The sequence below is a fragment of the Amphibalanus amphitrite genome, unplaced genomic scaffold (assembly GCF_019059575.1).
Source record: "Amphibalanus amphitrite isolate SeventyFive unplaced genomic scaffold, NRLGWU_Aamphi_draft 000513F_arrow, whole genome shotgun sequence".
In the NCBI taxonomy this organism is placed as follows: Eukaryota; Metazoa; Arthropoda; class Thecostraca; order Balanomorpha; family Balanidae; genus Amphibalanus; species Amphibalanus amphitrite.
In genome coordinates this window covers 39,112-56,308 of record NW_024882007.1, presented here as the reverse complement: position 1 = coordinate 56,308, position 17,197 = coordinate 39,112, and the positions used below count along the sequence as shown (strand labels likewise).

The 17,197-nt window shown below is 49.0% G+C and overlaps 1 protein-coding gene and 1 long non-coding RNA gene across 2 annotated transcripts in view; both read left to right on the top strand.

Annotated features, from left to right (window-relative positions):
* Positions 1-5,218, top strand: part of LOC122393050 — a 28,169-nt gene extending 22,951 nt beyond the window's left edge. Inside the window, exon 3 of the long non-coding RNA XR_006258615.1 lies at positions 5,023-5,218. This is a non-coding gene — a long non-coding RNA (uncharacterized LOC122393050). The remainder of the gene's footprint in view (positions 1-5,022) is intronic.
* Positions 5,219-7,340: 2,122 nt separating this feature from the next.
* The window catches only part of LOC122393051 (rootletin-like), a 41,153-nt gene continuing 31,296 nt past the window's right edge, over positions 7,341-17,197 (top strand). The window contains exons 1-4 of the mRNA XM_043388634.1: positions 7,341-7,398; positions 9,467-9,577; positions 12,720-12,842; positions 13,645-13,767. Coding sequence (XP_043244569.1) covers positions 7,366-7,398; positions 9,467-9,577; positions 12,720-12,842; positions 13,645-13,767 — 390 coding nt within the window. The 5' untranslated portion in view covers positions 7,341-7,365. The remainder of the gene's footprint in view (positions 7,399-9,466; positions 9,578-12,719; positions 12,843-13,644; positions 13,768-17,197) is intronic.

Sequence of the window (17,197 nt, the reverse complement as noted above, 5' to 3'; positions counted from 1 at the left end):
TCGTTTGGAGACGGCTTTTGAATGGAGCTTAGACGCTACGTTATATAAAGTGTGTGCTCCATGGCCCATGCTTACATAAATCGTTTATTGGACTGCTGGTGAAGACGTTGGCTTAGGGATTCACTGCTTAAAAGCATTTTTACTTTAACTGGACGGCCTTTTTTCTTCGATAATGTGCTATCTTTGAAGCCTTTCACCTACGAAACGGGCGGTGATGTTTGGTCTGCCTCAGTTAAAGAAAATACGTATATCCATTTTGTCTGCAACTGCATCACTTACCCATCTGCTAATGCATCAGTTGTTGACGATCGGCTATCAACATAAAACCATCCACAACATTGGACATTGAGCAACCCTTCAAAGCAATATTTGTTCAAGCGACACACCCACCATACTTGAGATCTCACTTGTGACCCGTCAACACAGCCAGCCAAGAGGACCCTGTGGGAGTGCTGTGCTGTCGATATCCTATCGGACACCCTAACCGAGGGCCTCACGACCGCCACTCGCCGGTTTTTGCGCAGACCTCTGTCTCAGCAGATGCATCCACAGATTTTTGACAAACAAGAGGCCACACCGATTGCCGGGGGCGTTTCTTTGCCTTTTTATCGGGGTGCCGTTCCCGTCTGGGCCTCTCAGTTGCTCTGTGATTTGTCAACTTGTGAGCGAAACTTCGACGTGTAACATTATTTTTCGTTTGGTTCGGTCACGAGCTAGGGGCTCAACGGGGTATAGGTACTTAGCAGTCACTTGCTTTCATTTTATATAATCCCACATACAGGTGCATCAAACTTGTCTCATCAACTGCCTCCGTGGTGCCCCACTCCTAATGCTTAGTGAGGCTGTGATGTGCTTTATTATCATGTTAAAAATGCCAGTTTCCTGTTTCTCATTGTCCGATCAAAATACTAGGCAGTGCACTTTCGTTAATGCTCACATAGGAGGGTTGCATCTATACCAACACAGTCAGCAAATTAGCAATTAATCAAGCGTTTAGTGCTAAGTCGAAATCAATACGGTATGGCAGGATCTTTTGTAATTGCACACCGTTTTCTAGATAGCGCTACCCTTACTCATCAACAGTACGATCCGTTGATTAATAACCCCAATAAAGTAACTCCAGGTACAGCTTCGACTCTGTCCCGACATGTTGTCAGTGTTGCTGGTGGTGATATCACCCATGGGTCTACCTCCTCTGCAGCACCCTATCCACGTGCAGCTGATGTCGCCGGCCCCGTTGCCACACTCCGCGTTGCCGTGTGTTTATCTGTTCAGGCATCCATGACGTCCGTTGCTAGGCGGCGGTGAGGGTGGAACCGGCACGTGGACACCAGCGATCGATTCGGTAGTGACGGGAGGGAGAGGGAGGCACGCCCGGTGTTGTGGTCCCAGTGCGGTCTCGGGGGTGGTGCGCTGAACTGGTCAACGGCTGGACGTGCCCTGGCGACTTGCACGAAATGGGACAAACAGCTGGTCGCGACCTAATCAGACCAATTTATTGGATTGAAAACTAGGACAGGTGACCAGACGCTCGTCTCAGCACTCTTGTCACAGACTGATTACGCATTTTTGATTATGCGTAATGTTGTTATACTTAATGTCACCCATGGTCTAAATGAAATCCTGTTTTTTGAATCGCAAGCTGCAAAGTGCAACATTTTCTATGACCTGCATTTGCATGCTCTACTGGGCGCTGGCTTTAGGGAACTTTAACTTTGCATGGGTGTAACATTTTACACCTCATCCGGAAAGAGAAAGGGTAATATGACCGCAAAACAGCGTGTTACATCACCCTCTATGGGGCATCAGTAGACAAAATGTGTGTTTACATCACATGAAAGTCTTTTGAAACAATCAGTTTTAATGTGGATAACACATGTCTGTATTAGTGTATTACAAAGCTGATGTGAACACACATATGTGAGCTGCTACTGTTTCTAAGTGTTTTATCAGTGTTGATTTGGCTCATAATTCCTGCTCAAATCCCTTCGGTTGACGCAAAGCTTGCTAGTAACTGGGTGGCTGAAATAGTTTGTCCTGTTTTCTGTCAGACTTGGAACCGTTCCGCTACCGGGAAGCTGCTCCATCTGCTCTCGTTTTCTGTACCCCGCTCTGGTGAATTTTGAACGATCTGTTACATCTCCGAATGTGTCACCTTCCTAGAGATACGACCCTGAAGTGTGTCATCTTCTGGACTTTCTGTTATGCATTATGGACTACTGACATTTTCCACCTGATGCATACAACTGGTCATTTGCGGCCACGCTGTCGCGGGTACTCCTCATGCCTACGTGAGCGGTGTCATTCTTTGACCATTCTGTCTTATGTGACTACATCCTTGATGCTCCGTTCCAATCGCCCCTGATCCCTCCATCGCGACTGGTTAGCGATCCCCTAACAGTGTGATCGTGTCATCCAGAAGTGATCGGTCGTATTCGTACGTCATTCTCCTCTCGTCATGCGCCTTTTAAATCGAGTGGCCGACCGTCCGTTATCAAAATTGACGCGTCATTCCCCTATTGAGTGACCGTCACTCCCCTACTGAGTGACCGTCACTCTCCTATCGAGTGACCGACCACCGCGCCGAGTCCAAAAGTCGCCCCGTCGAGCTGAGTTCACGTGACCCGTTTACCCCGAACTGCGACGTCATAACTTCTCCAGAATTCCGGGTGTATGAAATTCCAACGCAAGAGTTGCTAAAAATGTTGAGCAAAAGTTAATGGTTGCATGGACGTGGTGCTAAAATTATGCTTGTAGCACAGTGGACGATGGGTCATGGACGTGTAATGCAGTACAGACTGTCCGAAGCCTTGCGCAGTTTGAACATAGGTCCAAAGGTCGGTGCTCTCCTATTTACATCAGCTGAACACTGACTGATCCAAGAAGGAGGAGTCTACCCCAGGGCAAAGTTCTGCCGCCGATGGCCGATATTTGGGGAAAATTTACTTATATTAGAAAAATAAGGGCGGTATTCAGCATTGAGGTGCTGCTTTGAGGCCTACATTGTCAGCTTTTTTTTTGCATCTCTGGTAAGACAGTTTGTCAATATATTGACCGTACCTACGCTAGACGCTCTTATTTCAACCACAATTGGTGTGAGTCATATCCTACGAAGATTGATGCCAGATATCAGGCATGAATTTCAGTAATATCAATCCATCCTGCGCTTTACGAAAAAAAAAACGGACACCGTAAAACATTCAAGTTGCATGCAGTAGCCTTCTCCCAGCCGACATTTTCGGGTCCCGACAGTCGTTCTTTAGATGCATCGTACTGCGCACTGCCATGAGAAGTCTCCCGAGGAGCGGCGCGGTGACCGCTGGGGCAGTCGCCCGGGGCGGGGGCAGGGGCGGTCCTGGCGGTCGCTGCCGGTTCTGGTGTTTATTGGACGCTGGTTTTCATCAGCCAGTCGATCAGCTGGCTATCGAAGGACCACTGATCCTCCGTTCCGGAGGACGCCGGTTGCCGTGGAGACTGCCGGCTGCCGACTGTGCTGCTATGCTGTGGTCATGTAGGACGTGATGGGTCGTCTCTGTTTGGAGTAGCTCGGAGAAAACGACACAGCCGAGCTGTTTTCTATTTTGATTCGATGATTTCAATCGCCGTCCGAAACTTTTAATATTAGTTGTTTATTATTGCCCTCGCCCTCGTGGTATACCTACGTTAAGTCTTACATACATCAGACAGACGAGGCTTATTATTGCATGTTAGCTTCGACCTCCCACCATACGGTTTTGTTGACGTGATCAAGCAACCTAGCTTGCCTTTATGTTCCCCACCTTTTCCACCCGATGAAGGTTCGAGGAGCTACGCTACATTATGAATTTCCACTTCATTTTGACAGCTCTTTTATTGTTATTGGTTGCATCTTGTTTTCCTTGGGAGGAGGTTATGCCATTTCCGTTTATTACGACCACTTCATGGCCGTGGGATGAAACAATTAGTGAGACATTGGACTGTCGACCACCGGCGTCCTCGCCGCAGTGGCTGAACCGGCACATATTGTGACGGAAGTGCTCCGGTAGGACAGGCTGCCCAGTCTCAAACGGTAACCCCGGATGGGTTGGTCGATGCTCCAAGTAGCGGACCATTCACCAGTTGTCTGATGAGGCGACCATCATCCCGGACATTGCAATATGCTCGAGTATGAGGATAGTTTTTTTTTTTATTTAGTCCGAACTTTTTGATTGGAAGGATTTACAAGAACAGAGCCCCCGCTAAGCGAAGCGTGTTGCGCTGACCCTGCCCTCTACCCTCCGATCGCGCAATTCCGGTTCTATGGCAGAATTTTAGAGTCCAAAGTTTAACGTGCGCACATAGCCGCGCACGGCCGGTCCCCTCACTGACTTCGCCTGGCTAAGGTTCGTCCTGAGGATAGAGAACACGGATGTGAGTCGCATTGATTGCCGATCAATCTCATGCTAGACGATGTAAAATTTTGATCAGTCTCAGGAAATATCCAGTTATATCCAGTTGCTAGATCTGACGACGGCAATCTTCGCTCGCTTGGCGACTGGTCGGTATGGCGAGCGAATTGTCAGAATCTGATCTGCGACTGCTGACTGGGTCAGTTTCCCGGCTGCCCCCTGACCTGTGCGCCGCCCGGCCGACCTCTGATCGACCTGTGACCTCTGACTGATGTAACCGCCGGCCGTCTGTCTGACCGGTCCCTGGACTTGGACACTCACTTTCCCATTTTTCCACACTGTGTGGAAATGAGTCACCGAGGCACCCTATCACGCAGTCGTACACGCGGGCTGGTTGTGATCGACTGTTTGCCTTTTGATGACTTTCCCGAGAGCGCGCGAAGTAGACACTGGACGGCGCACGCACAATGCTGTGACGAAATACGTGTTCGGTGGCGCCCTGACTGGCTAAAACTGACAGAATAGTCTGAAATTCCTGGGGTGTCTGTTCTCTGGCCGAGAAGTTTAATATCGCCGAATATTTCCACTCGGGTTATTTTTATGAGATATTTTCTGTGAGATCAGTTTCCCATAACAGCTGCCTCTCTGCCCGCAGGTGAAGCGGCCGCTGCATGAGCAGGCCTCTGAAGACGCCACGCCCCCCGCCGCGGACGGCTGTCCTGTGCAGAGGGAGCACACGGTACGGGTGGGAGCCGACCCCAGTTACCCAACCAAGGCGGGAAGGTCGGCGGAGGAGGACTCTGCTTACCGGAGACTGGGAGAACAGGACGAGTCCCGACGGGTCACCTTCAGAGGTCAGTGCTGGGTCAACGAGGTCAATGCTGAGCCACTGAGGTCATCACTGGGTCACTGAGGTCATCAATGGGTCACTGAGGTCAATGCTAGATCACCAAGGCTATCACTGGATCACAATCGAGCGACCTTTTTGTACATAAAGTGGTCGGTTCAAAATGACATACTTTTGCTCTGCCCGTTTTACATTGATATTTTGTTTCTATTTCGATCATCTTGACTTCTGAACTTGTTTGCTTCTTTCGAGAGCCTCTCCAGATGTTTTTGTTTATCAATCGCATTCCTGCAACTCCCAGTGGCTGGCAAACATTATATCGTACCAACCCGGTTCGGCCCCGCGCCTGAGAGCCGCCACATGGAAAACATCGCTGGGAGACTCTCCAATGTCACCGTCAATGTGACTTTGGGAGGTCGCTCGTGGTTTCCGGGCTGCTACTGACTGCCAGGTCACATGAGTCACAGTGCCGACAGGGTGTTGTGTTTATCACACATCGATGGTCAAAAGTGTTCGGGGAGGGGGGGGGGTGAATTGGGTCAGTTGCTGGGTGGCTGTTTCGACGCGAGTCTGGTTGTTGCTAACGCTAACCTTCGATGTTTGAACGGAATCTGTAGCAACAGGACAGCAGAATTCGGCGGGGGCTGGCTGTTCCTTATTGACACGTGTCACGAGATGTTTTCGATTTATTGCTGCTGCGTAGCTGAATCGACGCAGTATCTTCAGTCTTTTGGAGAAACAAGTCGCCGAGATAACACAGCATCGATTGTTGAGCTAGGTGTACCACCGTATCGCGTTACGCACGTTCTGCAAAATGATGATAACCATTATCAACCTGGCTGACGTCATCATGCGGCCTAATTCGCAAGTGTACTTGCTGGACCCATTCAGAGCAATATAAATGTCATGCGTTTGATGGAGAGCTTTCGCTAAGCTAGTTCGTTCCGGTTTTGGAGTTGGAAGGAGTTCTACACGCACGGGCCTTTTAGCATTACTGAGTTGATAGTGTTTTTTTTGTGAGAAAACTGGCCAAACTTCCCGAAATGAAATGCTACAGCCATTAGTTGGTAGGCACGAGTAAAAATGCAAAATGAAGTTATGCATTGCTATGTTAGGTAATTGTGCTGTGTTTCTAGAAAACGAAAAATAAGCATTCACCGACAACATGATCTGATATCCTTTTAATTTAAAGGATAACATTTTCTCACATTTTCCGAATGCTGTCTCCATAATGCATATGAATGCATATGTTGTTCAAATAACAATAAATTTTCTAATGCGTCGCAAGCGCAACTTCTAAAAAAGAACAGAAAACCACTACGCCGTTCACTTGAGCCTTTGCCACGCTCTCTGGACCTTGTATCGATCACGTGGCCAGTCCAGTCAGTGATCACGCATCTCGGTAAAGTGTTTCACGCTCAGCTGTTGAAAGAGCTTCGTCAGCGGCCGGTTTGCCAAAAACGTTGAAAAGTGATGCAAGGATGGGATGAACAGTGCACTCGACACATCCACTGACATCTCTTGCGCTGGTGGTGGTGGGTTCTGTCGGAATAGATAATTGATAATTTTCTTAGAGCTACTGCGCATTTCATTGGGATGAACACATCTTGACCCTCATGACCGTAACCTGTGTGTAATTGGGAACAAATGTGTAGGTAGCTCTTTCCGATACCGCCGACCCCGTGATGTAATTTCGGAGTGTGCTTGACTTATCGATGAGATTCATGACAGCTGTGCCTACAGCTCGACTTAGGATGCTTGTTTCGTTTATTGTCACCTTTAGAACGTTATTGTATTCCTTCCGGATTTTGCCTAATGCATTTAATTTTCATGTCAAAATTATTGGTTTAAGAAGATGTGAGATTTTTTTACATCCAAAGTTATCTTATTCATTCTCTTTTTTCGTCTTTTCACCCATTCTTTCCGGTGCCTCCAGCTGACCTACCTCCCCCCTCACCTCTCCCAGATCCCACAGAGCGCGGTGCCGCCGGTCGAATCACCCTCGAGTCGCGGCCCGCCCGCCCGGCGCCGCTGGCCCGCGCCGAGGCTGTCCTGTCTCAGGGCGGGGGCGGGGGCGGCCAGTCTCCGCCGGCGGGGGCGGGGGCGGCGCGGGACGGAGTCCGCCGCCGGGAGACGCCCGTCGAGGAAGACATGGATGAGGCGGACCGAGTGGCCCGGCTGGAGGTGAGGACTGGGTGTGTCTGGTGAAATTGCCGAGCCTTGACGAGGATCCTCATGCAAAGGTAGTTTTCCCTGTGACCTTTGAAGTGATATGACATATTAACCAGTAAAACGCCTTCTGGGCGACCAACGGAGCGAGCGAGAGGATGGGCCTTGCACGTGCGAAATTGCGAGGGGGTACCTCCAACTAACTTGGGCACTGCACCCTACTAACCGGTCTTTAGCGATGTGCCAAATTTCAGCGCTATCGGCCTAGCCGTTCTTGAGATCTGGACGCGGCACACTGCACGTGCGCACGTGCAAGCGGGTCCAAACTGACTTTTGCACGGCACCCTACTAACTGGTCCCCAACCGTGTACCAAATTTGAGCGCAATCGGCCCAGCCGTTCTCGAGATCTGGGAGCGCCCCCTGCACGTGCGCACGTGCTGTAGCACCCCAACCTTAACACATGCAGATGAATTATCTGATGGAGTCCTAACTGTGTACCAAGTTTCAATTCAATCGGCCCAACCGTTGTGCCGTTATTGAGCCGTTATTGCAATTTTGGGGGTTCTTAAAAAATGTCCAACTTTACCACGCGCCACGTGCGGTGGTTGGCAAGAACGCATGGTGGCCATCACACCACAGAACTTTTACGTCCAAGTGACATTCAGTAAAGAAGACCGCTTGTCAATCGGATGTCCTGTTCCTAAGATATTAGCTTTTGAAGAGCGTCCCCACGCTCATACTCAGGCGCTCATACTCAGGATTTTCCCTTAATTCAGTATGAGACTCCGCTCGCTTCGCTCGCTCCGTAATTAACCGCTGACGCTATCAATTTCTGCCACTGGTGAGAGCTTCTGAACCGGTACGCATTGCTGTAAAGGCTGGTTTATCCCCTAGGCCTAGTCGTAGCGCCAAGGAAAACATTTTCTCAATTATGGCATAAACTTCCATAAAGCATATGTCTGAAAAGTACCACGGTTTCCATGTTTTTTTTTTCGAGAGCAGCTGAGCAAATGAAAGCTTCGTATTATCACCACATTCCACAGTATGTTGCTGTTGTTTTCGACCACCACCCTGCCAATGCCGCTGCGCTGTTGTCTGAACATAAACATGTACGGGTTAGAGGACACCTCTGATGTTGACAGCAGCCCTCATGTGACTTCTGGTAAAAATCCAGGCCGATAAATACAACCTGTTTTATTCCATTTTTTTTTTCTATGCATTTGTCGTTGACATATCTCAATATCCATTATCCAGTCATCAATAGCAATCTCTAGGTACTCTCCTTTATCAGGTCCAACGTCCTCCTGATTCGACGAACGGATCAGGAGGAACGGGTCATTCCCCCGATAGACCTCTGTCTCTCACAGATCAACTGACTCCCTGTTATCCGACCCACTATAGTCCTCCACCGACTCTCCACCGTCCCATATCGCCCTCCCCCTCCCTAGTGTGGTTTCTCCATCCCTCAGTGCAGCCCCCTCCACCCCTGGGTGGCCCCTGCCGCCCCCAAGTTGGCCCCTCTGTCGTCAGCCGGCACTCTGCACACCGCACCGTGTTTGCGATGGAAATTATCCGAACGCTGCCGCAACCGCCGCGGCTGTGGCCGCCTTTTTACTATCAGAAACCAAAGTCGAGTCGGCCGCGGCTCTGCTGACAATGTGTATTTGGGGAAAATGTATCGGCGCGCTACCGGTTTTAGCCGGCTGGTACCGGTTTGGGACCGATGTTTGGTGCCCTGAAAATTCTCTCTCCGATAGCGATTTATTTTCACTAAGTTTTTACACATAACAGATAGATACAACTGTAAGATACATTTTATCGGCATCTGATGTAATACAATAAAAACACATGTTTGACTTAAATTCACGATAACTATAGGTCATCTCATCATCGTTAGTTGCCGGGTTTAGACCTTGTCAAGCTGTCTATTTTGAGTAAAGACTGCATCCCACATGATGATATCTGTTGTGCTCTGTTACTATCACCACACCATCCGACCCGAACCCCTATTCTCAGCGGCATATCATCTCACTTTGACCCGTGTTATCAGGACCACCACCTGACCTTGACTTCTGTTCCCAGCGGACCAACGCGGCGCTCCAGCGTGACCTAGCCTCTGTGCAGGACATGCTGTCGGCCTCTCGGGCGGATAGAGATGACCTGGGCATCAAATACAACGCACTCAGCGAACGGGTCAGTAGTCGATGACGATAAAAGCGTGTAATGTGTGGAAATATTTCAACATGTTTTTATTATTTGGGTAATTATTTTTTTCCTATCAGTATTTTCCCACGACGTACCAGTATTTCTGTAGGTATACCTATTTTGACAAAGAAAAATGCCTTCTTCAAACTGGATCCTCGTGAGTTGTGACACTCATTAACCCGCGCCCCGTTGGGCTCTGCCGAGCAACGCGCCCGGTTGGGGGGGGGGGCCATTTTGGCCCCCCCTAAGATCTCGAGAACCACGCAACATAGCGACAAGCGGTAAACGGCGTTGGATAGCCCCAACGGGGAACTACCTTGTGACCCAATTTTGTTGACCTAGGTCAAACCGATGACGTCACAGGTCAGGTCAAAGGTCCAATTTTCACCGTTTACAGGCACTTCAAGAAATGCGTTGTAAAATCGAGTAAAATGCATTTCATTGAAAATCATCGATGGGGAAATGTTCTTCAAACACATATTTTGCTATTTGAGGTCACTGATACCAGGTCAGGTCACAGAGGTCAGGTCACGGGGGGGTCACAATATGAAAGTGTCGTGTGATACATGTTTTATGGTCCATTTTACATGACAAATGTGATTATATGGGTCAGGCAGCCTTTGGGGCCAGCTTAGATCACGTTTTGGTCAAGGTCAGGTCAAGGTCAGGTCAAGGTCAGGTCAAATTAGGTCAAATTTCAAAGTTAATATTTTTGCATAAAGTGGGTATCGAATCGATGCAGCTCGTCACGGGGAGTTCAATAGTGGTCTTTGTTTTGCCGTACGTGGTCTAGAATTGCTAAAAATTGAGTTCAAAAATTTGACGTCATCATTTTTGAACAGTTTTTTCGCTATAACTTGGCCAAAAAACGAGATATCGATCTGAAATTTGGTATGTATATAGAAGCGCGGTGGGACTATCACATATATTCCGGTTTTTTTCGAAATTCGGAAACATTTTGGATTTTTTCAAAGTTTTTCTAAAAAAATCAATTTTTTGAATTTTTTTTTGTCAAAAACCAAAAATTTTGAAAATCCGAGATAGCAGTTTTGTAGCGCCGCTTTTTGTCTACTAGACCATATAAAGAACTTTGAAATTGCTTGATAACTGTAGATTTGGTGAGCGTTTCAAGATTGCATGTTTTTTGCTCATTTTTGCTCGAACATGACCTCAGTTTGACCTCAATAACTCCTGACCTAAGGTGACCTAAGACTTGAAATTTGGTGTGAAGGTGTCAAATTGATGCCCGGGAAGGTACTGAAAATTTGGCGGCGCTGCGCGCCGCCGTTTTCTTGCTATTTAGGAAAAACCACAGGGGGGGGGCCAAAATGGCCCCCCCCCAACGGGGCGAGGGTTAATCACCGAAATAGCTGATGGATCAATCAAACTTCCAAGTATGCGTCGGTAGGCCGACTGGGTTATGTTTTGTGTCGCTGTGTCTATGGCGTGCTGGCTGGTTAGCGTTGCGGCGACGTTGAACGATCCCTGGGGACACTGTGGCGGGTCCGTGGTCACCTGGGAACCGCGGACGGACTGTTTGTGTCACACCCCACCACCGCGAGCGTCCACATTGGGAAACACGCACACACTGACGCGCTCAAACGAATGAATGCGCTGTAGACGGCCTCCTTAGTTTTATATCCGGCAGGTTTGGTGTCTTTAAGTGTTTTATCTCTTGCTCTTTTGAAAACGGACGCCCTTGAACCTCAATAAATTCTCGTTACACTATGTCATTCATAAAGCGGTACCTGATAAAGGTGCATTAACCATGTCCTTCTCCGGCTTATTCTATACCAGACACCTGTGAGGACTCCTCCCTCACCACTGCCTGTCCTGTCGCTGTGCGCATTCACACACTCCCTAGAACACGCAGCACCCACACCGTCAGCCTCTGAAGTGTCGCCGTCACTTCCGCCGTTACCGCCTCGGGCTGCGGTCGGACGGGTGCACGTCAGAATAGCTAGTGATATTTGAGCTAGTGACTTTTGAACTAGTACAAAACAGCTAGTGCCTCAAAACAGCTAGTGACATTACTGGCCATTACTGGACAGGTGGGGGAGTATAAAGCCGACTTCCTGAGACTGGTGAAGAACCGATAGCGGCCCCTCCGTGGACCACAGTGTGCCGGCACTCAGCGTCTTGAGACGGGACAGGTGTAGTGCCAGCTACATTTGAAAATAACTTGTCCTGATACATTGGTGTTGCTCCTAGTTCGCTAGAACCTGATAGATACAAACCCAGGCTGATTGATACAAAGGCCTTTATCCTGTCTGGTCACTGACCAGACAGCAGTGGACCAGAGGCCCATTCCCTAGTCCCGTGGACCTAGAAACAGGCGTCAGCACGGACTACGTCTGCTCCACACAACAGCATCGTTTACCATGGCTCCAACTCATAACCCGTCATATTGTACCGCCTGACGTCCCCGGATCTATACTTTATGCGTGCAGTATTGCTAACTGACAGGGGTCGACAAATATTCATAAATATCACTCCCTTGCCAATTAGCACTGAACCTTGTGCAAAACTGACAGACGATCAGGCTAAATCCGGCCTCTGGCCTTGATTTCTTGCCCGAGGTACCCGTTTAGAGCCCCTCCGCATATTCAGTTCGTCCGGGTCCATCGCTGTGTGTAACGATATGATGGATCGTTTGCGGATAATTTTTGATGGCTATTGATGCAATCTGTCAGTGGCTGACCTTGAAATGATGAGCTGAAAGTGCCGCCTGATGTTACGCGCCGACTATTTACGCCACTTGCAACTACGGTGCGTAGTGGCTCGTCCTTGGAATCCTTGGAATGGGCGACTCTGTTTTTGTTTGGTTTATGCAGTTGGAGTGGTGATAAGTAAGTGGCGACACTTACGCATATACATATTTTCACATCAAAGTAACTAGTCCGCATATCTGCTTCTGTGCAGCCAGTGGAAAACACAGCTATTATGACATGATGCATACTGCAAAAATGATGCAGGGAATGCATAACGGGGGAATTATAACGGTCACTGTTTCGTACTATGTATTAACATTGCCTGTAAACAACATGAAAACATCTCGCGCTGATTGCCAAGATCACTTGATCTGACTGGTTGGAACAATGGAAATGACCTGACCTGCCCTGACCGGCAGCTGGATCAGCTGATGCCGCCGGCCGCCACTGACGAGCCGTCGGCAGAGTTTGACCCGCTGGCCCCTGCTCGTGACCCGGGGTCGCCGGGTGGTGACCCCGGCCGGCCGCTGCTGCCTGACACGGTGAGTGACCTTAGTGACCCCCGTGGCCCAGTGGAGGACCACAGTAACCCAGTATCACCTTGGTGACCCGTGTGTGGTCTCTAATCTAGCAAGACACCTCTGATACTCTCTGGGGCCTTATTTGTAAATGACGTTACATGCTGCTACTATCTGAATAGTTGCCTCCATTTTAGATGTGTGCAGTCAGTTAGTTCTAATTTGGCGGTGTTAACGCCTCGCTGACGGCTGGGTGGTATTCACTGGTATAGTTGGCCGCGATTACGTTTATATTAGTCCGCCGGCCCCACGCCGCGGTACATTACGCCGTCTGGACTGTCTGGCAAACTGTAATTATAGCGCTAAGCGGCCCTGCGTGTCGGGGACTGCTGTTTGTAATCGTCACCGCCCGGTGTACCGTGTGAAGAAGTGGGTCAATAGAGGAGCCCAGCGCTAAACCTAAGAACTGTCTGATGTTCATAGATTGCCCACATCCGTATAACCGAAATAAAACCTTTCAACGAAACGCGTGTAGGTGTACCATTTTGCTTCTACATAGTTACAACACATTCTTCATGCCACGCTAAAATAGCTCATGCCTTTGATTTGCTATAATTATATCTTACTTGCAAACACTCAACGAGTGTGCAAGAAACATGAACGGAAGTGGCCTGAATTAATTGTCTCGCTGTCTGGGTGTCGTGCTGGGTAATGTCCAGCTCTTCTGGTGAGTGGGTGTTGTATAGCACTCCCCTGATTCACCCTCACCACCGTGTGTGTGATTGCTGGTCGGTGAACCAAGTCCTGACCCCTCTATGTCTCTTAGGGCGGCGGTCTACGGTCCGGCGGCTGGCGTCAGGACGAGAGCTACACCTTCCGTCGCCGACTGGCCGCTTACCAGGAGGCACAGCGGCAGCAGGCGCAGATGGTCACCAAACTGCAGGCCAAGGTCAGTGGTGACCTCTTACAGGGGCTCAGTGGTCAGCGTGGCCCCTCATCCGGGCCAGTGGGCAAGGGCAGCGTCGCCACTAGTCAGTGCGGAAAGTTCTGGAAATAACCACAAACTGCATGCCGATTCGTGGTATGGTGTCTCTGTCTGTCCGTACGTTGCTCCCCAACCTTGCACTACAGCGATCTCACATTGTTCTGTTCTTGGACGAGAGAATGATGACGATTCTCAGACAGCACACAAAGGTCATGGCCTCCAGACTCCCCTCTCTAAGAATACGCACTGCGTGGGATCTGATGTCGACAGTGGGGCTCGGTGTGACTGTCCTCAGTTCGACAGAAGGGGTATCATTTTGGTATACCAGGGAGGCGGCCTCGTGTCCGAATAGCTAGCGACAAAACAGCTAGTATCATTTGAGCTAGTACGTTTGAGCTAGTGCTACAAAAGAGCTGGTGATGTAAAAGCTAATGTTAAAATAGCTAGTAACTTACAAGAGCTAGTCCAAAGGAGAGCTAGTGGTGCAAAGAACTTTGAAGATACCTATTACAATTACTTGGAAGATACCTACATTGGCAGGCAGGGACGGAGGGGGTAGAGGAGAGCACAAAAATTTCGGAAAAGACATGTGGAATGTCAGGTTTCGCACCGACGAGGGAATGTCGAGGACCAACAACAAAATTGAAGGGTAGCACAGGGCAATCCAAGGAATGGTGGACTTGCCACTCCCGTCACTTTGGTGTTTTCTGGCCGTGATTCAGAAAGAAGAAGCGCTGCAAGCTGCCGAACTTTGCAAATTCAAAGCAGGAAACTAAGTTAAAAAAACAAGAGAAAAATTATGCCGATATAAATAAACGAATTAAGGTCCTCATTCGCCGTCTCACAGAAGACATCATAGACAGGCAGGAGTTTCTTCGCGGAGTTGGATACGACATTTCGATGAACGCTTGAGAAAAAAATATGAGTCGTATGTTTCTGTCTTTTTCAATATTACGACCTTTTTAGTGACCGATCTGATCTGAACGGAACTTTGCTTATAAAATCCCGAAGGGGTACGGCGTGAGTAATGAATGAGTAAATGAGGTAGTTCAAACAACACTAGCTCTTTCGTGGCTAGCTCATTCGTATGGGAATCCAGGGAGGCTGTGTCTCTATCTTAGATGTGAGGTCTTGCGCTCTATTGGTTTATGTCAACAGTTAGCAAGACGACAGCTACAGCTCTTGAAGTTCCGTGTTTTATGGGGTTTTATTATACCCAAACCTAGTTATGGAATTAATAGAAATATAATTGAAAATGCGCGCAGAACACACCAGAATTAGGTCCAGTTTCAGCTGTCACCAGTAGCTCGACTATGGCCTGCTTGTTCTGATCCCTTATCCGAGTCCAAGCGCAGCAGATAACCTTGGGTTTTTGTGGGACGCAGTTCCGCGTGTTTCCAATTCAGGGTCCTTCTGTGAAGCCGCTCCGACCCTTGCCTGGCGGCCTGTGAAAGGAGAGAGTACCGAGAAACTGCGCAAAGGGTGCTGGACCCAATGAACTCACCACAGACTGAAGACCGCAGACTGTGACCCGGTAGCACTCTGTGGACTGACCTATGGACGAATTTTGGGTCGATTCGTTTCAATTTTTAGTTTACTCGGCTGTCGCTCAGCGTACCATTGAGTCCAAATTTCCAAAGGAGGACTGAATATGAACGTCTAGCGACCACCAATCCCAGTACCAGTATTATTTCTGCGATCACTTCGGCTATGAACAACAGAAGCCTCGCAGCTCACCGATATTCCTCGTATTACCTCCCCGCGCACGTCTGCCTGACTCAGATGTCACCGACTATTCCATTCTCAGATAACATGTCCGTGACCCATTTCTGGGGCTGAGTCTGAGTCTTACTGATAGCTCCGCGGGGTACGTAGCCCGCTGTGTCTCTCGCCAGGTATCTGACTCATTTCCTTCTCGTGGGCGTTGTGCGGAAGCCGTGCCCCCGAGGGTAGTGCGTAGACTTTGTTCATGGTTGATGGGTCGTTTTTTACCGTGAGATATAATCTCATTCACGGGACGGTGACGACGCAGGGCATGATGACACAACAGAACACGCGTGGTAGGGCGATGATTTCATTGCGTACGGATGTCACTGTGTCCGTACCAGGGGGAGGCACTCGCCTTGGCCGTATATGGGCCAGAATGTCTAACGATTTCCGCCATGTTGTGTATACCAAAGTCTTGAAAAGTTGATCACTGCAATCAAACTGCAAGCATGAAGCAGCAGCACTTTTGAGTAGTGTACCTCTCACTAAACTGCACCTCTGCTACCGTACATGCAATTTATATTTCTGGTATACACAACATGGCGGAAATCGATAGACAAAAACAAGTCACCAATGCTCCTTCCAGTATATATTCGAGTTCAGTGGTCCGTACTAACAATATGTTTACGGTGATGTGGCGGTGATAAAGGCGAAGCATGAGTAAGATGTTGAGTAAACGTTCAAGAGCATGGTTCATCGCTGATGAAACGTCTGGTAGTGATACGGAATGATTAAATCAACAGGCTAAAAAAGACGTGACTGCATCTTTTTATATTTTGGCTATTCGTCAGTTTTGTATCCCTATACCAAAAGTGCATGCGACTATGTATTTTCCTTCTTTTTTTATATGTGCTAACTGATTTCAAAATTCAAATTCCTACTAAACTGTCTTCATTCGTTATTATTTCTGGGTTCCTCCATCAACATATCTGCCCGGATTACCCAATCGGCACGCACTGCCCCAATTCCGCCTGACGACCGCAATGGAGATCGTTTGACCTTTGACCTCTGACCCGGCGCCATGAGCGCGGTGTGACTCATCCCAGCCCTCTGCGTCCCGTCTCCGGCCGCCCTCTGGCCCCGGGGGACCGTGTGTGCGTGCGTCGGAGCGCGTGCGCCGTCTGACGTAACACCGCTCAGACACGCAGATCGCGCTGACGAAACTTTCCAGAGTGGAGACTCCTGGCCGATGTACCCGCCCCCGGTGGAGATAGTGTCTGCCAAAGGTCATTTTTCTATTGCGATCAAGTGGCGTCTTTTGTGACAGGCCAGAAATAATTACACTTAAATGCGCCATGAAAATGTTCTGTCAATATCTCTTGCTCTCATCCTTCTTCTCTTCCCCCTCTCCCATCTCTCTTTCTTTCTCCCTCCATCTTTCTCTCACTCTTTTTCCCACCCTTTCCTTTCCTCCACCGTTATGTCTCTACCACACCTGCACCAGCGATCGTCACCATCGAGCCAATCATTCATACCGCTGCCGCTACCCAGTCCGTCTCTCTCCCTACCACGAAGTCACCACGTGCTGACCTCGTGACCTGTCACCACGTGCTAACCCCGCTCTGTGTTTGCTCGTCGTTGATGACGTCGGACTCCGGGTGGTGTGCACAGAATGTCATCAGCCGCA